The sequence below is a fragment of the Aedes albopictus genome, chromosome 2 (genome assembly GCF_035046485.1).
Source record: "Aedes albopictus strain Foshan chromosome 2, AalbF5, whole genome shotgun sequence".
Classification (NCBI taxonomy): Eukaryota; Metazoa; Arthropoda; class Insecta; order Diptera; family Culicidae; genus Aedes; species Aedes albopictus.
Genome location: NC_085137.1, coordinates 479,758,885 through 479,782,765, shown reverse-complemented (window position 1 = coordinate 479,782,765; position 23,881 = coordinate 479,758,885). Strand labels below are relative to the sequence as shown.

The following is a 23,881-nucleotide window of genomic DNA, read 5'->3' as shown; positions in this document are numbered from 1 at the left end:
AATTCGACGATGATCAACGAGGTGCAAATTTTGAAGTGACAGCCCGTTGACGTTAACAGTAGCGGATCCACATGATAAATGGCTACCGTTGTTGGATTTTGGATATAATCCGCCAAAAAACTATTGCATTTGTCAGATTCAGTTTTGAGATTCGCGTCTTGTAAGATCACGACTAGCAACGAGTGAGTGGACCACCTCCGTGCGCTCGAAATTGATTTTACGATGCCCAGAAGGCAAACGTGCTGAAAATTGGGAGTCAGCGAACATGGAGATCCAAGCAGAATGGTGGGTAAGCGTAACGCTCATTCACAAAGTGCCTGTTGTGCCATGAAGTTCAACTTCCATCAGTTGTTTCTTATTCAAAGATGTAATAGTTTCACAAGGAATGTCATGGTACGTACTGACTTTCACTTTTTTGCACATGAAGATGAGTCATCATTTAATTGAAGTAACTGTGAACTTCTGAGTAAGTGACTTTCAAAAATCTCAAACCAAGGACTGGAGTAGTTCGTAGACTAAGAATTTGCTCAAAGAAGAGACGACGTTGAGAGGTCCAACAGTTCATCTGATAGGTACTCCCAAAAATTTGCTACACGCTAAAACTGCTCAGCACTAAAATGTGTAAGACCTACTCATAAGTGCATAATTTCCAGACCACACAAAAATGTGTGACAGTTACACATTCTCAGAAAACAGCTCGTACACTCGTTTAGATGCGAAATGTTGATTTTTTTTTTGTTTTCCAAGGTCACTAGTAAACCTAGCTAGATTGGCGTACAAAAATTTTTGCGAATTTAACGATTTTGCGGACACTGGAGCTGATTTTGTAAATGTGCAAGGGTTACACACTTTTGGTGTAGTCTGGAAATTATGCACTTTAGTGCTGAGCGGCGTTAGCGTGTATGGCAGCGAACATTCCCCCATTGCAACTAGTTCATGCTGCAACAGTCAGTGTTGAATTGTTGTTTCATAAATTGTATTATTCTTTTTATTCTTAACCCTTGTGCATTCAAAACCGTGCATTACGTCAGCGAGTTACTACCAATGTAATGCATTAAGAAGCTTAAGCTCTACGTGAACTCAACTGTTTAGCCATGAAATCTTCTACAACCTAATCTACAACTGTTCTTTTGACACTGAGACAAAGCGACTTTATATCACAAACTTGAAAATATTATTTAAGAAGTCTTCATTAAGCGGTTATTTCCGGTAGTATCTCGAAACTAGCAAAAAAAATGTAAATATAACAAACATCAATTTCTGGGCAGTTCAGCTATCAATGAAGAGCATACATACATACATTTATTTTCTCAACATAACATTTAAAGACAAGACATAATCAACAATAGTACGCCACAATATTCGGTTTGTGGCTGCCGTTCTTTATCCTCGGTCGCGCCCAATGCTCGCCAGGTCACGCTCCACCTGGTCCGCCCATCGTGCTCTCTGCGCTCCACCCCTTCTTGTGCCAACCGGATCAGTTGCAAACACCAGCTTTGCAGGGTTGTTGTCCGGCATTCCTGCAACATGTCCTGCCCATCGTATCCTTCCAGCTTTGGCCACCTTCTGGATGCTGGGTTCGCCCGAAAGTGCAGCGAGCTCGTGGTTCATCCTTCTCCGCCACACACCGTTCTTTTGCACACTGCCGAAGTTCGTCCCTAGCACGCGTCGCTCGAAAACTTCGAGTACTTGTTTGTCCTCTTCGAGCATGGTCCATGTCTCGTGTCCGTAGAGGACCACCGGTCTTATTAGCGTTATGTACATGGAGCAGTTGATGCGCGGGTGTATCTTTTTCGACCGCAGTTTCTTCTGGAGCCCGTAGTAGGCCCGACTTCCGCTGATGATGCGCCTCCGAATTTCACGGCTCACGTTGTTGTCAGCCATCAGTAAGGATCCGAGGTAGACGAATTCCTCCACCACCTCGAAAGTATCCCCGTCTATCGTCATATTACTACCTAGGCGGACCCGGTCGTGTTCGGTTCCGACTGCCAACATGTACTTTGTTTTTTCACGAACAGTCCAACCTTTGCTGCTTCACGTTTCAGGCGGGTGTATAGTTCTGTCACCGTTTCAAATGTTCTGACGGTAATGTCCATGTTGTCCGCAAAGCACACAAATTGACCAGATTATGTGAAAATCTTTTCCCGGCTGTTGAGCCCGGTTCGTCGCATCACACCTTCCAGAGCGATGTCTATGATGTCCGCTCAGCAGTAGGGCGCGGGCGGGGTTGACCCTGCCTGCCTTCCGAGGACAAAGGGAGTGGCGAGGACCACTCGGGAAACTGGATAAGCGCCAGCATGCTATTGTGATGGACTCTCCAGAGCGAGTCATCGATGTTCGTTGCTGCTAGGCTACGGCAGCTAACCTTGAGGGTGCGATATGCACTAGCCCCTCTCTGAAGCAATACCTTCTTGGTGGTTCCGGAGAGACGTAGGGTTTGGCGACCATAGGAATGTGTTTTAGTGGGTCGAGGAGAGAGTAGTAATGGCTTCTACTGGCGTTGCAGAAGACGGCCTTAACCCCACACTACCCTAACCTTCCTGTTAGGGTGTCTGATGAGCAGATTTATCCCCCTATGGTTTAGAAGGAAACAAAAAGAGCGATGTCTAAGAGTAGGCATGATAGTCCATCAACTTATCGCAGTCCTCGACGAGATTTGAATAAACTGGATAGTTCACCCGAAATCCTTACGTAGTTTTGCACACCGTTGCTTTAATCAATTTAGTCAGCTTCCCAGGAAAGCCTCTTTCGTCCATGATTTTCCATAGTTCTGTGCGGTCGATACTGTCGTATGCCACTTTATATTCGATGAACAGGTGATGCGTTGGGACCTGGTATTCACGCCATTCCTGGAGGATTGTGCCGTACGGTGAAGATCTGGTCCGTTGTCGACCGGCCGTCGATGAAGCCGGCTTGATAAATTCCCACGAACTCATTCGTTTTAGGTGACAGACAACGGAAGACGATCTGAGATAGGACTTTGTAGGCGGCATTCAAAATAGTGGTCGCTCAAAACTTCTCACATTTTAAATGATCGCCTTGCTTGTGAATGGAGCAGATTACCCCTTCCTTCCACTCCTCCGGTAACTGTTCGGTTTCCCAGATCCTGATTATCACTGACTATTAACCAGTGCTGAAAGATGGCCAACTTTGCTGGGGTCATCTTGATGAGTTCAGCTGCGATACCATCCTTACCAGCTGCTTTGTTATATTTGAGCTAATGAATGGCATCCTTAACTTTTCTCAGCGTGAGAGTTGGTTCATTTCGTTGGCGTCGTCGTTGCCGTGGTCTCTCGATTTGCGATTCTGTCTGTAGGTGGTGATCTTCAGGTGTAACGATAAGGGAGGCTGTGCTGGAAAAAGGTGCTAAGTACATACATATGTCCATATTCGTTCGTCGGCTGGTGGGCGCTGAACTTTCCAATCGTAGGTCTGAATTCCTCCTCCTGGTCTACCTGAGCGTTTAAATCTCCTATGATGATCTTGACGTCGTGGCTTGGCCAGCGGTCGTACTCGCGTTCGAGCTGCGCATAAAATGCATTCTTATCATCTTCAGTGCTTCCGGAGTGTGGGCTGTGCACGTTTATTATACTGTAGTTGAAGAGTCAACCCTTGATCCTCAACCTGCACATTCTTTCGTCGATCGGCCAGCAACCGATCACGCGCTTCTGCATATCACCCTTCACGATGGAAGCTGTTCCCAGCTCGCGTGTGTTGCCGCAGCTCTGGTAGATAACATGAGTACCTCTAAACGTTCGCATCATGGATCATATCCAAGACACCTCCTGCAGCGCTACGATGCCGAACCCGCGGTCCTTCAGTAGATCGGCGATTATGCGGGGTGAGAGATCGGCCGTTCCATGTATCGAGTTTCCAATCGCAAGTTCTTTTTGTTCGCTGGGGTCGTTGCCGTTGGTCTTGGTTCGTATTATTCTGTTGCTGATTTTCCGTAACAATGGTTTTTACGGCTGGCTCGTAGGGCCTGACACCAACCCCGTACTTTCTGGAGGACCATAGTGCACGGTTGAGCTTAGAGTCCTTCCCTGGCACTCGGACGTTGATCAACCGCCCCTAACATGGGGATCAGACGCTGTTGTGAGCCGTTCTTCCTGGAGAACAGATGCTCAGGTTTGCAGGTTTCGCTGTCAGCCTACGACCAAAGTTCCCACCGGGGTTGGTTACCCGATCTTCCTTAAGGTAGCTCGTAGTTTCCGGCCGTTACCACGCGGAGTAGGGATAGGAGTTGCTGGGCAGAGGCTAGTGGATCACAATGGGATCTGGATGCGCAGCATATCCAGCCTTTATCGTGCCACAAGGTCGTCAAGCTCAAAGATTGAGCCTTCTTTATTGCTTGTTTTATGCTTCTTTTGTCCGACAATTCTCTTCTCTGCCCCTGAAACTTCCTGGCTATTTGAAACCCCCTGAAAGCCTCTGAAACGCCCCTGTAGTCCCTTAGAACTTTCTGAAACCGTTTGAGACCGCATGAATCGCCTCGGAGAACCTCTGAAACTCTTTGACATCCTCTGAAAGCCCCTGTATTTTCCCGAGGCCATCTGAAATGCCCCTGGGATCCTATAAAACTACCTGAAACAGCCCTGGATCCCCCTAAAAGCCCCTGAATCCTCTTGAGACGCGCCAAAATGCCTCTGAACACCCATGTAACCTTCCTAAATCCTTCTGAGACTCTCTGAAACCCTCTTTAGAGTCCCTGAAACCCTCCTTAACCCACTGAGGCTTCCTGAAACGCCCCTAAAATCACCTGCATTCTAAAACGTCCTGACACCTCCTGAAACGGCTCTTAGAGTGCCCATAAATCCACCTAAGATCCCCAGAAACGGCCCTGAAACACCATGAAATCCCCTTTTTTAGCCCTCTAAAATGTCACGCATTTCTGAAATACTCCCTGATACCCATTAGTTGACAATTTTCGACTGTTGAATTTTATTTTTAGTAGTATTTTTATTTTTGTCATGACTGGAAAGCCACCCTCCTAGAGGATACCCATTAGAGTAAATCATACCTTCAAAATTCTAATGAGACCCCTTTGAATCGCCTCTGAGAACTCATGAAATGCCCCTAAGCCCTTTGGCACATTTGAATGTTATTCTAAGCTAGTATGGGTGTGCATTACACTACTGAAGGAACTGGCTGGAAGGAATACTGTAAAATTATTCTGGGTACCAGGTCATTGTGGAATTGCAGGCAACGAAATTGCGGACCAGCTAGCTAGGGAGAAATCTCTGGGTGCCTTGTATGGACCGGGACCCTTCTGTGGAGTATCATCAAGTGCTCTATAGATGGAGCTAAAAAATTGGGAGAAACAGAGCGTAGGAGCAAACTGGCATACTGCACCTGGAATATCCCAGTCAAAGAGATTCATCGTACCAAGCGTGAAAAACACGAACACACTACTGAAACTTAGTAAACGCGAATTAAGTGTGTACACAGGATTGTTAACCGGGCACTGCCCATCTCGACACTTTCTATTGAAGCTCAAGAAGATTCAATCAGAAGAATGTCGGTTCTGTGGTTTCAACTCTGAAACCTCGGAACATCTACTTTGTGAGTGTAGTTATCTCTTTAAGAAGAGAGAACGTTATTTCGGTGGATGCATCATGCATCCCCGAGATATCTGGTGGAATATAAATCCCAAGAAGGTAGTGGATTTCATTTTGGAAGCTATTTCAGACTGGGGTATAATGCAGGCCTAAAAAAATAATCGCTAGTTCTTAATACTAGTGAGTGTACTAATGTACTGCATAAAGCAACTGGGTCTTACCACAATAGATCAATTAATGGTCGCAGTGGTTGTGTACCCCTACAGGGAAAAAAAACCCCTTGGAACAATCGTGAAGGAAACCCCCTGAAACTCCATTGAATATTTCCCGAAACCCTTTGAAACATCCCTGGAACATCCCCGAAACTTCTCAAAACCTGGAAGCACTCCTGAAATCCCATACAATTCCTTGCAAACATCGGAAACCCCTAAAATTTCTTGGAACCATTTTGAAACTCTCCTTTTATGAAACCTGTGAGCCTTCTGAAAACTCATGATACACCCATGTAAGTTTCATACCAGACACCCCCCCCCCCCAGCTCTTTTGAAACTCTCTGAAACCCCCCAAGCAACACACATGTTATATAAAAGTTTCGACAGCGCAAGTTTTGGTTGTATAGAAGTTTATTTTAAGTAATTCTAACATCGTGTTGGAATAACGTCAAATAAACTTCTATACAACCAAAACTTGCGCTGTCGTGACTAATATATAACATGTGTGTTGCTTGGGCCCTGAGATCCCCTCAAAACCCATGTAAAATCCTCCGTGAGAGCCCCCATTGCTCTTCCTTAAGACCTCCTAGATAATCTAGATCGCCTACACTTTATTCTAATACAATATCTTCTACAGCGGTGGCAATAAGGCAGAATCACCTATCGAATCGCAGATCGGCAGAAACAGGTTCTTTCGACCTGTCATCGGAACGGAAAGCCTTCATTCCGCTACCAACGATAATGGTCTGCGGCTTGTGGCATTCGCTACTGCTAGAGGGATGGCAATCGACGGCCGACTTTTTTCGGTCGAGATAGATGTGAGGTCCTAACAGGAGTCCGAACATTGACTCAGATCATTATTGGTGCAGTCGTAAAAATTCGAAAGAAATTATCCAGAGGCAACGAGTGACGAACGAAAAGAATATCGCCGGAAGACGGATGGTAGTGGCTGGCTCAACAGGGAGCAGAAGAGAAACGAATCCAATGCAGCTAGAAACGGTAGCACGAAGAGAGTGTAAAGTGCAGGAAAGTATGGATTGGAACGATATGCAGAGGTTTTATGCAACTGTCAATAGTACACGGAACAAGACTGCGCCAGTGCTGTTTAATATTGATGAAACTTTCGTGCTGTAGCTCAAAGGATCGAAGTTGTTATTTATTATTTTAGTTAGTTAACATCATCATATTCATGATAATACTGAATCAACAATTTGTCGCCGTAATACTCGATTTGCAGCTGCAGCTCTCCAACGTCGGTCACGCCCAACACTCGCCAGATCATGCTCCACCTGGTCCGCCCATCGTGCTCTCTGCGCTCCACGCCTTCTTGTACCAACCGGATGGTTAGCAAACACCAACTTTGCAGGGTTGTTGTCCGGCATTCTTGCAACATGCCCTGCCCATCGTATCCTTCCGGCTTTGGCCGCTTTCTGGATGCTGGGTTCGCCGTAAAGTGCAGCGAGCTCGTGGTTCATCCTTCTCCGCCACACACCGTTCTCCTGCACGCCACCGAAGATCGTCCTTAGCACCCGTCACTCGAAAACTCCGAGTGCTTGCAGGTCCTCCTCGAGCATCGTCCATGTCTCGTGTCCGTAGAGAACCACCGGTCTTATTAACGTCTTGTACATGGTACATTTGGTGCGGGGGTGAATCTTTTTTGACCGCAGTTTTTCTGGAGCCCATAGTAGGCACGACTTCCACTGATGATGCGCCTTCGTATTTCACGGCTCACGTTATTGTCAGCCGTTAGCAAGGAACCGAGGTAGACGAATTCTTCTACCACCTCGAAAGTATCCCCGTCTATCGTAACATTGCTGCCAAGGCTTGGCCTGTCTCGCTCAGTCCCACCTACCAGCACGTACTTTATCTTAGCCGCATTCACCACCAGTCCGACCTTTGCTGCTTCACGTTTCAGGCGGGTGTACTGTTCTGCCACCGTTCCAAATATTCTAGCAATAATTTCCATGTCATCCGCAAAACAGACAAATTGGCTGGATTTCGTGAAGATCGTACCCCGGCTGTTGAGCCCGGCTCGTCGCATAACACCTTCCAGTGCGATGTTGAATGGTAGGCAGGAAAGTCCATCACCTTGTCGTAGTCCCCGTCGAGATTCGAATGAACTGGATAGTTCACCCGAAATCCTTACGCTGTTCTGCACGCCGTCCATCGTTGCTCTTATCAGTCTAGTCTGCTTCCCGGGAAAGCTGTTCTCGTCCATAATTTTCCATAGCTCTGTGCGGTCGATACTGTCGTATGCCGCTTTGAAGTCGATGAACAGGTGATGCGTTGGGACCTGGTATTCACGGCATTTCTGGAGGATTTGCCGCACGGTGAAGATCTGGTTCGTTGTCGACCGGCCGTCGATAAAACCGGCTTGATAACTTCCCACGAACTCATTTACTTTAGGTGAAAGACGACGGAAGATGATCTGGAATAGCACTTTGTAGGCGACATTTAAAATGATGATCGCTCGAAAGTTCTCACACATTAACTTGTCGCCTTTCTTGTGGATGGGACAGATTATCCCTTCCTTCCACTCCTCCGGTAGCTGTTCGGTTTCCCAGATCTTGACTACTAACTGGTGCAGAGAGGTGGCCAACTTTTCCGGGCCCATCTTGATGAGTTCTGCTGCGATACCATCCTTACCAGCCGCTTTGTTATTTTTGAGCTGGTGGATCGCATCCTTAACTTCCCTCAGCATGGGAGTTGGTTCGTTCCCGTCCTCTGCTGCACCAACATAGTCATTTCCTCCGCTGCATTGGTCCTCCGTGCCTACATTCTCTTCGCCATTCAGATCGAAGTTGTTACTAAAATGTATTATTCTCCTAACTTTTTAGTTTTGTACGTTTCCTAATGTATACTAACTAAACATATAAGCAAGCAAGACGAAAATAGAAAATACGAATGGAAATATGCATTCAGTTGCAGCAGATCGGTGGATTAAAGGGGCCCATATAGCCGAGGCGGTAAACGCACGGGTATTCAGCATGACCATGCTGAAGGGTGACGGGTTCGATTTTTGGTCCGTCCAGGATCTTTTCGTAAAAGAAATTTCCTTGACTTCCTTGGGCATAGAGTATCTTCGCGCCTGCCACACGATATACGCATGCAAAATGGTCATTGGCAGAGGAAGCTCTCAGTTAATAACTGTGGAAGTACTCATAGAACACTAAGCTGAGAAGCAAGCATTGTCCCAATGAGGACGTTACGCCAAGAAGAGAGAGAGATCGGTGGATTATTGATTAGACTAATAATGTAACCCTGGCAGCCCATCACTATGGAGCATCTGAAAGACTTCGATTTGGCCGATGATGTTGCTCTATTAGCCCAACAGCGCTCTGGCATGCAGAATAAGCTCAACGACCCGGACGAACATTCCTCTACGGCGGGTTTAACCATCAACGTCAGCAAGACCAAATCGGTGGATGTCAACAAAACCCCGCCAACTTTACAGTTACTGGGCAAACAGTGGTTAAGGTAGAAAATTTTCAATATCTGGGCAGGCAGATCGCGATAGATGCCGGTGCCAAGATCAACATAGAAGCACGGATTAAGGCGGCTAGGGCTCCTTTTACGAGTTAACGAAATATATGGAGATCCAATCAGATCAATCAACGCACTAAAATTCGAATTTTCAATTCCAACGTATAATCTGTGCTACTGTACTCCAGCGAAACGTGGTGTGTATCAGCAGAGACCACATAGAAGCTACAGGTTGTCATCAACCGATGTCTGCGGTTTATATAATTCAGGCCTTGTGGCCTCACAACAGATTCTAGAATACTAAGCTCCATCGACGATGCCATCAGAAACCGATATCAACAGAAATTCGAGAACGTAAATGAAGGTGGGTCGGTCATACACTACGAAGGAGATGTAATCTGTAAACAAGCACTGGATTGAAATTCGGCAGGGCATTGCAGCAGAGACAGACCTAGGGGTTCGTGGCGTCGGAGCCTCATCAAGGAAACCTTGGAAGTCGATAAGAACCTGACCTGGGCCCAAGTCAAGGCTAAAACCAGCAGCTGCCCATAATGGAGATGTTATACGTAGGCCCTATTTACCTGCAGGGGTGCTCAGGATACATGAGTGAGAGAGTGAATAACGTATCTATTTGTATTGTAATAAATTTAAGATGTTAGGTTTTCCGCTCCACGATGGCGCAGTGCACGTTCAACGTGCCTGCCTGGGTTATATTGACACCAACATCCTACTAGGGTTAAATTGAATTTCTATCTTAATGCTAATCGCAGCAAAGAATCGAGTTTGCTCACAGAAGTCCAAAACTACATCCACCCTCACGACAACAATTAGTATAAGGTTAAAATTCACAAAACAAATCCATCAATATCATCAAAATAAAATAAACAGAAATAACAGAAATGCAATACATGCATGTTTTTACATAATTTTAAACAACTTAGTACTATGTAAAAATGCTTAAATGTTAAGCTAAATATTGTGTTTACACATTACAAGTGAAATTCATTAGAAAATAATAATAAATTATGTGCTTTAAATTTCACTCAGCAGTTTTAGGTTTAATAAGATTAATAACATAAAATCTAATAACTAGTCCTGAGTATAAGTTGAATAATTTGATTCAAAACTGTGGGAAGGAGCATCGGTGGACTACTACTTCAACCATACTTATTCATCGATCACCAATTTAGTGCCGGGTCCACGCTATTTACCCAGTTTCAACACACAAAAATAAATTACCTTCGAATACGGCATACCCAAGACCTTAGCAAAGTTCAGCTTCGTCATGGTGTTTGTTACACCTGCACGATCTTCCCCAGTTACATCGCGGCCGACTGCACCCAAAGTAGCGTCAACCAAAAGTCTATCAAAGGGGTTTCTCTACACAAACCAAGCCACCTCATCTATACCACAAACTATACGCTCGATTTGATCTTCGGCCTTTCAAGTAGGACCATCCATGATAGCTCCTGCGCCGCGCCATCTGCGGTTGCACCAAAGAGTCAACGGAAAAATTCGTGAGCAAGCACTAAAAGTTAACGACAAGCGCTGCGTTGTTGGGTCTTGGCGGGCAAATGATCGAAGGCGCGCGCTCTCGGTCGCCCATCCAGCGTGTGTGGCTGTAGGCAAATTCAAACTCGGCACGGCACAGTCTGCATCATGGCTCTAAGTAGGATGGTCGTCTCGCGGTGTCTGCTGCTCAGGAACTGCTCGGTTCTGGGCGCACTCGGTTCTAGTGGTCCAGCAGCGGTGGCCGTACTCGGCGAGCGTCGGTGGATCAGTGCCAGTTCCAGAGCCGGAGAAAAGTTGGCCCTGGCCAAAGCGGAAGTCAAGGGTGTCCAGAAGCACGACTGGAATCGAGCCGTTAGTGAAGCGGAACAGATCGTGGGCTATCCGACGTCGTTTCTGAATCTACGGTTTTTGCTCAGCGACGAGATTGCCAATGTGGCATTGCATCTACGAAAACTGATTGGAAGCAATCATCCGTTGCTCAAGTCCGCCAAGTAAGTGCTTTTGGACGGTGATTTTGGACGGTGTGAATCGAGAGGATTTCGGTTGTTTCGCGATGGCCATTTGAATGGGCTGTTTGATCGTGTGGATAATTGAGGTGTTGTTTGGATGATCTTAGGTAACTCGCCGCGAAGGTGCTGTGAAGAAAGTGCGAGGCTTTGGTTATTCATTGAGTGAAGGGGGTGGTGTTCCTGAAAATTGTGAAAAATATTGTTAGTGAAGTGAACCGACCATGATCAGCAATTGTAGAGAATGGTTCTATACTGCGTCGTTAGAGTCTGCAAAGAACAACAACCAAATTATACGTTCAATCGACGGGTTATTAGGCAGAGTGTGTGCACCATTACCAAGCATCATTAAACTCGTTTTAGCAAGGACAGCCTGATTGAGCTCCTATGTACCTTTCAGCAAAGGCAATGAGAGCGGACTGTTTGAGCAAGCGTCGATCTTGGGTTGTTAGAATAGGAGCCAGAATAAACGTAAGCTATGTGATCAATAAACGAGTATGGAGTTGTATTGCAGGGTAGCAGTCTGCATAGCGAAACAAACAAGATATGATAAATTAATATAAAAACTTGACTCCGGAAATTTAGTCACAGTGCCATTACTAATTTGACACTACCAAAACAAGTGAGTACGGATCAGATTGATTTTATTCTTTTTGTTATCCTACGTGTTCAGTTGTAACAAAAATACAAAAATAACAACCAAAACAAACGATGTTTAAATCCTTTGTTTTTATTTAAATGAAAAAAAGATGAAGCCTGATATCAAGCTTCATCGGCGAAACTTTTAAATGTGTAATTTATACCATGTCAGCTTCATCAAAATTGAAACATTTACTAACGATTGCCTTGTGCTTCAAGAACGGTCAATTTTCATTTGCCCTTATTTATGCAATGTTATTCACACCCGAGTAGAGCTTAATGGCAAAAGAATGGCAAATTTTACCATTAAAATAGAATGTTTGACACCACAATAGATCAAATTAATGGTCGCAGTGGTACTATGTCCCCAACAGGAGAAAAAAAAAAGAGTAAAATATGTTATGGTGCCTAATGTTTATAAATAATTTCTCACAATATCAAAATAATGGCAAATTTATCTAGGAATGTAAATTATGTTATTGTTTTGATATTTTATACAATTCATCATAAAAGATGCTAAATTGCAAGTTTTGCCATGATAGTAATTTTTGTTATTGATGTGTTATTTAGCAATATTCATGAATAACATATCAATGACAAGATTTGCTATGTATATTTTGCTATTGATTTGCCATTTTAAGTTTTTCATAATAACAGAAGAATGGCAAAATGAGATATGATGGCAAAACCAGTTATTTTTTTGTCCTTTGTTTGCCATTAGCCTCTATCCGGGCATCGGCTGAATTAGTCCAGTACTAAAAAAAAAATGTTCATCGCTTAATTTCGTCAAAGGGTTCTTTTTTGGAATTAAAACAAAAAGGCACAATAAGGCACAGACAAACAGAAATAACACTTCCAACACTTTCCGATTAGAAATATAGTCACGGTAACATGTTCGCCCAATGCTAAAAAGACTGAGTTTGGCCAACCATGAACTAGGTGGCGGTAGTGCGCAAACGTCAAACTCTAACAAAACCGATGGAAGCGCCACGGGTGGCCCGTCGGCCAACTATCACATTTTAAAATTGGTCGTTTAATCGGTGTACGATGAGAATGATTAGACTGTTACGTCTGTTTATCTGTGAATAAGGCTTAATATTCGTAACCGTTTTCGGGGATCTGGTATAATATAACGAATTAATCTATTGGTTCATCAGCAAAACCGACTTGAACCGACAAAAGATTGAAAACGATAGTTAATAGTTCTAGTATTCATTATAGTGCTGCTTTAACTTCTGTGGCGCAGAATAACTTTTCGTTAAAAAACAGTGAGTCTTAAATATTTCCTCGAAGAACTTCCCAAGTAACAGAACTAGCTGAATAGCAGTTTCTTAAGCTGAAGTTTGCTTGAAAGTAGTTTCTTCCACTCTTATACAGCAAAAATGTTTGTTGGGTTTAGACACTTACCTTACCGATCAAACTATGGCGTAAGAGTCCTGCTGTAGGAGTCGTCTCCATTCGACTCGGTCCCTTTGGCTGTGCATCTCGCACTCTGCAAAGGGTCCACTAATCGTCCACCACTTATTGACTAATCCGATTCGCCTAGCTTATCTCTTTAGTCGGGTGTACGTTTCCGCCATCGTTTCAAATTTAAGAGCATTAATACGAATATCATCAGCGACACCAAGCAGCTGAACGGACTTCGTGAAAATCGTTCCACTCGTGTTTATCCCACGCTCTCCTTATTACACCCTCTAAAGCAAGTACGAATGACCATCACCTTGCCGTAGCCCTCTGCGAGATTGGAAGGGACTCGAGAGTGTCCATGATACTCGAACTACGCACATCACTCGGACTCGGTCCATCGTCGTCATGATCAATCGTATCAGTTTATCCGGGAATCCGTATTCGTGCATGATCTGCCATAGCTGATCTCGATCAATTGTATCATACGCCGATTTGAAATTGATGAACAAATGATGGGTGGGCACGTTGTATTCGCGGCATTTCTGCAACCCCTTGCGGATGGCGAACATCTGGTCCGTTGTAGCGCGTGCACCCATAAATCCAGCCTGATATTGCCCCACGAACTCACTTGCAATCGGTGATAGACGGCGGCATAAGATTTGAGAGAGTATCTTGTAGGCAGCACTCAGTAGTATGATCGCGCGGTAGTTCCCGCAATTCAACTTGTCGCCCTTTTTGTAGATGGGACACACGATACCTTCCATCCATTCCTCCGGTAATACTTCCTCCTCCCAAATCTTGGTAATGACCCAGTGTAGTGCTCTCACCAGTGCTTCTCCACCGTATTTTAGAAGCTCGCTTGGTAGTTGATCTGCTCCAGCGGCTTTGTAGTTTTTCAACCGGCCAACATCCTCTTCAATCTCCTGGAGGTTGGGGGCTGGAAATCTTTTGTCCTACGCACGTACTCTTAGATCTATTACCACGCCGCAACGTCACCATTGAGGTGCTCATCGTATGTAATGCTGCCGCCACCTCTCGACCACCTCACGCTCGTTCGTGAGAATATTCCCGGGATTATTTCAGCACATGTCGGCATGTGGCACAAAGTCTCTGCGCGAGCGATTCTGCTTCTCGTAGAACTTTCGTGTGTCCTTAGCGCGGTACAGCTCTTCCATCGCTTCGTGATCTCGTTCTTCCTGCTGGCGCTTCTTTATTCAGAAGACTGAGTTCTGCCTGTTCCGCGCCTGTTTGTAACGTGCCTCATTTGCTCTCGTACGGTGTTGCAGCATTCTCGCCCATGCTGCATTCTTCTCGTAGCGCAACTGCTAACTGCTGCGCGTAGTCTTGAACCACTTCTACGTTACGCAGCTGCTCGATGTTGAGCCACGGCGTTCGACTTCGACGCGTGGTGATAACTGTCGAAAGTTTTGAGCGCATGCATACAGCGACTAAGTAGTGATCCGCGTCTATATTCGCACTGTGGTATGTGCGGACATCGGTTATATCCGAGAAGAATTTACCGTCGATTAGAACGTGGTCGATTTGGTTTTCTGTTTGATGGTCGGGTGATCTCCGGGTGGCTTTGCGGGGGAAGAAGGTGCTTCGGACTACCATACCACGGGAGGCTGCAAAGTTTACGCATCGCTGACCGTTATCATTCGATACGGCATGCAGGCTGTTTCGCCCGTTACCAGTCTGTACATTTCCTCCCTTCCTACCTGCGCGTTCATGTCGCCGACAACGATTTTCACGTCACGCGGCGAGCAACCATCGTATGTTTGCTCTAACTGCGCGTAGAACGCTTCTATATTGTCATCAGGTCTCCCTTCGTGTGGGCAGTGGACGTTGATGATGCTGTAGTTGAAGAAACGGCCCTTAACTCTCAACATGCACATCCTTGCGTTGATCGGCTGCCCCCCGATCACACGTTGTCGCATCTTGCCCAACACTATAAATCTTGTTCCCAGTTCAATGGTGGTGCCACAGCTTTGGTAGAAGGTAGCCGCTCGATGCCCGCTTTTTTTCACTTTCTGTCCAGTCCAACAAAGTTCCTGCAACGCCACGATGTCGAAGTTGCGGGTATGTAGTTCGTCGTAAATTATCCTGTCACATCCTGCGAAACCTAGTGACTTGCAATTCCATGTTCCAAGTTTCCAATCGTAGTCCTTATTTCGTCGCGTGGGTCTTTGCCGTTTGTATCGAGTTGTATTTTCTTCTATGTTATTCACAATGGGGATTTTTACGGGTGGCTTATTGGGCCTACGCCAACACTGTTGTCTCGCCGGAGGGCCATAGTGCCAGTTCTGTTCAACGTCCCAACCAACACTGGGACGACCGCGTTGAAGGGGCTACCACCTTGGATCTACCTGAGCGTGGTGCAGCGTTTCTTACTCGGCAGCTGGATGCCAGAACAGACACTGTTTGAGCCGCACTTCCTTGGTGAACAGACGCTCGGGTCGTACCTCCTCAATTCGGCTGAAGTCAGAAGGACAACAGTGCCCAGGCTGCACTAGCATTGGGCAATTTTGGCTGCACGCAGAAAAATATATTTTAAATTCTAAAATAAACAACTTTGAAACAAAAATAAAATAGCATTGATCCACGGCCTAAGTGCAATTTTTATTGAATCAAAACAGCGAGTATTAGCTTCAAAGCATTTATTTTGTTGTTTTTAAGTCCAGCTGTCATAAGCCTGGAAGTGTAAAATATTTAATTCTAATATTCATTTTCATTGAAACAAATATATTACTACTTTATTTCAAAAATATTTATTTTTGAATCAAAAACCACCTATTTTTAAATCAAATACAGTTTTTTTTGTTTTAAAAATAATACTATTTAATAGTAATTGATTGATTTGTCTTTATTTAAGGAACTTTCAGCCCTTGGCTGGTTCGTCTCTATTTGATAGTAATATACTTCAAAAAGTCCAGACAAATATGTATGGATTATCTGCTTTTATTGATTGCGATCTTGTAAATAATAAGAGCATGTGATCTAAATGCAAAGCAGATAATCCAATAGAATTGGATACAACTTTTTAAGGATAATATTTACTATATTTAATTAGGTAAATCATAATCATAATCTTAATAATAGATTTTAGAATTTTGCAGTTTTACATTTTTGCAGTTGCCTTTTGTTGCATCAGCAATAGCCGGTGAAGGTGGGTGGAAGCGGCGTAGTTGCAGACGCAGATTCGGCAGAAGGTTCGATGGATAGCGGAGGAAGATTCTATAAATCAAAAAGGGTTTCCTTAGAAAACATAATTTTATGAACAGTAGATGCTTACCAGGTCTTTTCTCAATTACGGCAACATGCACTTGCTTCCTATCCGCTAGGAACGACAACAGAGTGAGTTCCTCAAGTTCCTTGCGCTCGATTATCCTGAACAGGTTAGCTGTGTAGTCGTTATTTAGAAGAATATGAATTTTAGAAATAAACAATAAGTTTCACTTTATTGTACTTACCAATGAAGGCAGCGAACGATTAAAAAATATTTTACGACCTCTTTTTCGACAATGTCGTCTTTTATTTTCCACTTTTAACCAATGGAAACAAAATGGCGGCGGATACACTTGTGCGAAATTCTATATTTATTTCAAAGTAGTCATTTTTTTCAATCAAAGACACAATGACTTTGTTTCTATTACATTTATTTTAGAATCAAAGTCGCTTAGTCTTCTTCTTCTTCTTGGCGTAACGTCCTCACTGGGACAAAGCCTGCTTCTCAGCTTAGTGTTCAATGAGCATTTCCACAGTTTTTTAACTGAGAGCTTCCTCTACCAATGACCATTTTTGCATGTGTATAGCGTGTGGCAGGCACGACTCTATGTCCAAGGAAGTCAAGGAAATTTCCTTTACGAAAAGATCCTGGACCGACCGGGAATCGAACCCGTCACCCTCAGCATGGTCATGCTGAATACCCGTGCGTTTACCGCCTCGGCTATATGGGCCCTTAGTATTAGAATCATATATTATTTTGCTTTGATTTAAAAAACAGTATTGAATTTGAATCAATTCCTAAAGGAATCCCAAGAAGAGTTCTCGTAGGCATTTTCAAAATATTCTTGGAAGTTGTTCTCGAAAGAATCACAGAAGGAATTCCAAGGCGAATCTCTTGAAACATCTTGGAAAAATCTGTGAATAAACCCCATGATGAACCTCGGAAGCAATCCCATGAGGGATTGCTAAGGGAATCTCACGAGAGCTTTCTTAGCGAATTCCTGGAATAATTTCTGTAGGAATCCCTGGATAAAAATTTGAAGAAATCCATGTCTGCAGTAATTTCTGGATGAATTATTGAAGGAATACTAACGATCTTATTAAACAAAAATCCTTAAACCTTCAGCGCGCGTGCTGTTGTAAAAAGTACAACACTACCAAAAAACCTCGCTTTTCGTATACAGCGCGAGCGCGGTGCAGTTTCGGTTGCTTGATGGCGCGCGTTATGGATCTCTAGTAACATTTTCTGAAACAATTACTAGAAGAAATTCCTGAAGAAATACTTCGAATAATTCCAATTGGAATTATTGGAACAATCTCCAGCAGAATTCTGGAAGAAATATATGTAGAAATCCTTGAAGAAATCTCTGAAGTAATATGATGATGATGATGATGATGATTGTGTACCCACCATCAGCGCAAGGATTACCTATGGCTGCAGAGTCATACCGGAACGGAATGATCTACCTGATGGTTTGTTGTAGCAGGGTAAGCTAAATTCACTGGAGACCTTCGGAAAACAACAAGATAATTGTTATCTCGTGAAAAAGTCTGGCCACCCCACGAACATTTGCCCGGAAACCAGTTCATTTAACTTCCTTAGGCTACCCCTCCGAAATCCCCATACAAGTCATGTTCAAAAAGTAATAATAAGGAACGAACTCACCGGGTAATCCTGACCAGCTGGTTTTCTATATTTGGCTTTGGTCTCAGCATGCAAACGGTCCAAACCATATAAAATGTTCACTCGTTCACACCACTCGCTGATTCTCCGATCGTCCATCGAAGAATCCGAAAAAAATACATAAGCGAGAATACCCGACGCACTGAAAAACAATCTCTTGGATACTAGCTGTTGATACTGGCAGCACGGACGGCCGCATGACAAAGTGTACGATAGACGGTGGCGATCTTGATCACCCTTCGACCGTATGCGATGTAGGAGATCAACAGAGCAGCGATAGGGCAAACGTCAAATGAGATGACGAGGAGAAATTGAATGTGATTTGAGATTCGATTACGAGGTTGATTGCGAGTATAACTTAGTTTATTTTGGATTGATTTCTACTTATATTTACGTTAATTTGTATCCTACTGTAAGTAAAGTTGAATTCGATTATTTCCTAAAAATGTAAACCTAATTTCTTACAGCTAATAGTACGGAAATCAAAATTGTAGTACGGCATAGAAGATTTTCATTTGCATTTGAAGCACTTATACGAATTTCTAAGGTAACTGAATATTTAGTAACATGCAATCAGTGAATAATAATACTTAACTTAGGTCCGAACTACAGAAGGTCGCAGGCAAAGATTGTAGTGGATAGCGAGGGGAATTAAATAACCAGTAGTCACCGAAATTGTAAGTAACAGTTACCTCTACTGAAACATGCAAATAGGTAACACTTGTTTATTTGTAGCTTAAAAGCAACATCTAAAATAAAAGGCACTGTTCGCTGAAGAGACGTTGATGAATTTCTTTCCCCGTCGGCCACACTAGCATTTCCGAACTCGGAATAACGACGAACACGAGCACCATGATGCGGGCAATGTGGTATCTTGCCACCGAGCCATCGTCGATCGTTTACACAAAGTGCGAACAAAAAACACAAAGAAAAATACTAAACGCGGGAACGACGAAATGCGGCATGTTTCAGCCTCCGCGCCCTGCTTGTCACTGACGACCGACGACCGTTCACTCTTCCCAGCGTTCCACTCAAGTACGAACGTAAACACAAAGAAAAATGCAAAAACGCGGTAAAGACGAAATGCGGCATGTTTCAGCCTCCGCGCTTTGCTTGTCACTGATCTCTGAAGTAATATCTGCAGAAATACGTTAAAGGATCTCTGGAGAAACTCCTGAAGGAAACCTCGAAAACAGCATTTGAACAATCACTGAAGGAACCTCCAAAGGCTACACTACCAGCTAACCACACAACTCTTAGCTGGCGGTCCTTGTCATCGCTTGACCCGTGGAAGCATGAGGTAGGAACTTGTGAGGAGCAGAGCTATGTTGGACGCTCTCTTTATCGACTCACCGTTTTGCAGCCCATAACATCATAAACATTCGTAAACTTACCCCAGCCGATCAAGATGCCACGGCAGTTTTCAACGTTCCAGTGCGTTGTGAATGGGTGTCATGAAGGCGAGTCACATAGGAAGATTTTACCGTCTAAAGAACGGCTGAACAATAGCACCACATGTACCACCATAATACTTCAACAGGTGGCAGACCGTCCGTTGACGCCAGCATCTTTTGTAGCGCACAACATTGTCAATGTTCGCAGTATTTACATCATCGTAGGATAAATTTGAAGGTGGTAGATGCACATTATAGAGACGTCACTTAACTATAGCACTCTGGATGAAGTTGCGGGGACATCGTGTTGTATACACTTTGATAAAAACTGCAGAACAGATTTGCTGCTTACTCGTGTGTGTTTGCCGTGTAGATCGTTGGGACTTGACATACTTCCAGAACATCGTTGGAGTTTGTTCCAGGATGGATTCTAATATAGGGGAAATTACCTATTCTCGGCCGTTTTGTTCTCTTCGTCTTTGGGGGTTTTTTGAAAACTATAGAACTCAGAGTTGGTCTTAAATCCTTCCCAACTAAGCTGAATTATATGGCCAAGTTTCAGGTAATTTGGCTGACAAAAACCCCTTATGACGAAGAGAACAAACCTGCCGATAATACCCATTGTCACCCTACTTACGAACCCTTGGTTGATTTTGTTGACGGTGCTATATGTGCGTTAGGCCCCGAATGGATCATCAGGCCAAAGGGCCGACACCTAGTTCAATGATTTGGCTATGCTCGAACATCGTGAGCATGGTCTTGCAGACTTGCTTCCCACTGCCTGAGTTGCGGGATCCCAGCCATCATCAACGAAGCCCAACATAATCATCCACTATTCGCCCTAAAGCATCACGATCTGCCACAACATATTGTCACCCGTGTGAAGAAGAAAGCAATCGAAAATGCAGCCAGCATTGCATAAAATCTATCAATAAAACTAGTCTCCGATCAAAGCATCATCCACCGCGAAGCCAGTTTATGCGAATGATTGATGGTGTTTTATGTTTTAGGACAAGCGACGAACCCCTCCCAAACCGATTAAACCTACTCGAAACCCTACGCCGCTGCGCCACCTGTGTGAAGCTAAGCTAGCGATAAAATTTCGAATTCCGACACAAATGGTACCCTTGATTGATAAATGAATTTCAATGAATGGGTTAAATGGTTTGAATATTCATGAGGGCTGACTGCATCGTAGGGTGTTTGTTATAGTAGAGAATCCATGTGCAGATTTTTATTTCGGTTGCATTTCGGCAAAATGCCACTTTCATTTAGGTTATCCGCTAAACTTGTTTGGAGTTATTTTGGGACTCTTCCGAATCTTAAGAATAGTTTATGTGTTTTTGGAAGATGGCTTAAATTTAACAAAACCGGATTAATTTGCATTCAAATGGTTGCTCTTCGCATTGGTTCGCCTTTCTTCAGCAGATGTCCATTCGAGCGTTGCATCATTATCACAGCTTTGCTGATATTCTATAGCACGCATGCCATTTAGCAATCTCCGGTTTTCAATTCAAGGTCACTCATCTACAACGACAAAAGCCAGCAGGCATGGGGACTGATCATTTTGCTGATTTCCAAGGCAGCTGGGCACACAGCCTCCGTGCCGGAAATGGACCAGGACCGGAGCGTTGGTGTGCTGCACTCACAGCGTGCCCTGGCCGAAGTCACGGAGATGATTCGCAGCTCCCAGTTGATCCACCAGGGCGTAATCAATCTGCAATCGATGGACAATGCCGGAAACAATTTGAGCGGCGATAGCGACATGGTTTTCGGAAACAAGATCGCTTTGTTAGGCGGAGATTATCTGCTGGCCCATGCCAGTAAGCAGATCGCTTCGTTAAGGTTTGTGTGATCAACGATCAACTACTCATCTGGTAAAGGTTCCGAATGCTGATACAACGATTTTTCACTTGTTATAGGAACCAAGATCTGAACATGTTGATGACATCAGCCTACCGGGACTTGGCAGAGTCCGCCTTCATAGGTGACAGTGACGATCAGAACAATCCACTGCCTTCGAAACCGGAAACTCCGGCCGGTACGAACTCTCATGAATGCACCCTCGAAGAACTGGACTTTGGAGATGTTCGAGACAACATGGAACCGATGCGTGTCGAAGGAGTCATGGGACATCCGGAAAAGGAGTGGTCCCTCAGACACGTCCTCGGCGGAGGGAGCCTTCTGGGCAAGAGCTGTCACGGAGCTCTGATGCTTGCCGGACATCCCGAGGAACTCCAGAAACAGGGTTACCTCTTCGGGAAGCACATGTCCCTGGCTTGGCAAGCTTCGATCGAGTTGCAGCCGTTCCTGCTCAATCAACTACCTCTAGGTAAGATCGTCTGTGAATCCTCTCATCTTGCATTCAACAATTCCCTTCCCCCTTCAACAGGAGCCAACTTCAGTTTGGTTTCGGCACCGGTTCTGTTCCACTTGGAGTACGATCCAAGCGTCTACGAACTCATCGAACCGGGCAAGAACTCGATCGAAGACGTGGACTACGCTGCGCTGCATCGGGAGATCATTCGCGGACCCGGCCTGGAAAAGACCCGGAACCTCCAGAAGAAGCACAGTCTTGCGGCGATGAACGTCCTGGATCGATTTCCGACGACCGACGCCCAGACGGCACTGCAGAATATCATTCTGGCAATGCAGCAACTGTAAGAATGCAAGCTATGTTTTTAAATTTATGTATCTGTTTGTGATTATGCAAATTGTGCAATAGTTCGTAAGCGTTTGGCATTTCTGTCCATCGAATGTTGTGTTAAGATTAATGATGTGTATAATATATTCCTGTGTATAAATAAGTAAATCAACATACTAATTTTTAACAAGAATAAATCTTGCTTTTTTTGGTGTCATCCCACAATATCCGTGAATGGTAGCTGAAAAGAAATCACTTGCTTCGAAAAGAAGAAAAAATATGATGAATGCGGCGGCTCCCCACAACAAGCGGAAACACTTTGATGGGTAAAGTATGAGCTAATATTCCAACTCAAGGCCTTTCGCTTCACATTGAAAAGAGGACGCAGCACATGGAAGCAAAGCGTATGGTCCGTATGGTCATTCATCACGCATAGCAATGATGGGCTTGTTTTGGAGCTTGGCAAATAGAAAATGTTTGAACTGTTTGGACAAATTCAATACGGGTAGGAATGTCGCAAGGGACGTGAGGCTTTTGTTATTGTGTACAAACGAAAACGTGAAGTGGAAGACGACGACGACACGGTTTACGTCAAGTGAAAAACAAACTTGAGTCAAATTCTACAGAACTTAAATTAACACATATCAGCCCAGCATCCTTTTTATATGACATATCCTTTGAACTGAATATCTTCAAAATTACACAATATTTCAGCATAGGCTGTCTTCAGCGAAGTTGTTAAGAAGATTCATACCTTTTACATTGTGAACATTGTGAATTGGCTCATTAGATGACGCAAATGTTGGTGCAAAGATTACATAAGGCCGCATTTTATGAGTCCAATAATTTCAAATGTGGAGTAAATTGGTTTTCATGATATCAGATATGTCTTCACCGGCGAAGTTGTTCATACGCATGTGAATCTTCTACTCAAATGATCTTAAGTAAAGTGATTTTGTCATTAAATGGCTCTGTAGCAATTATAGATAATAATTAATAATAGTTAGTTTGGTAATATATCTTATTCTTGCAACATTCTACAAATATGTTTATCTGACCAAACTTAGTTCGGTAATGTATTATTATATTTTAAATTTTTAATCGCTTAAACTAACTTACAGCTTTGTAGTCCACTAGAGCACTACGTTATCGTGTAAAATTGACAGCTGCGCTTATACTTTGTACAACGCCTAAAAGTGTGCTATTTTACTATATCGAACTGGTTGCCTTGTGCTGCTTTTGCTTTTCTACTCTATCCATGGTAGAATGATGAGCACGATGATATTAGTGTGATGTTGTTCTTCCTTTTCTAGTCATATTTAAAGTAGATTTTTTTTTTATATCTACATAATTCCCATCTAACTAAGCATCAATCAATAATGTTCGAGATTATTCTTGCACCTCGTTTTATGTCTCATGGCGAAATTGGCGTCGATTACTAATTCATACATTAGCTTCCATATTATGTAAAACTATTGTGAAAGATTGATAATTTTCTTAAAATAACAAGATTAATCTATTCAGAGCACAATCTGAATTCAGTTCCCAGCATACCTTCTAGGCAACACTATAGTCTATAGGATTGTCAAAAATTATGATTCAATTGTAGGTGCTTAT

At 43.8% G+C, this 23,881-nt stretch overlaps 1 protein-coding gene across 1 annotated transcript; it reads left to right on the top strand.

Annotated features, from left to right (window-relative positions):
* The first annotated feature begins 10,675 nt into the window (after window positions 1-10,675).
* Window positions 10,676-22,481, top strand: LOC109413962 (all trans-polyprenyl-diphosphate synthase PDSS2). The gene is made up of 4 exons (XM_019687696.3): window positions 10,676-11,256; window positions 21,139-21,465; window positions 21,543-21,952; window positions 22,013-22,481. Exons 1-4 carry the CDS (start codon window positions 10,913-10,915, stop codon window positions 22,282-22,284), a joined length of 1,353 nt encoding a protein of 450 aa, XP_019543241.2. The 5' UTR covers window positions 10,676-10,912; the 3' UTR covers window positions 22,285-22,481.
* Window positions 22,482-23,881: the final 1,400 nt, after the last annotated feature.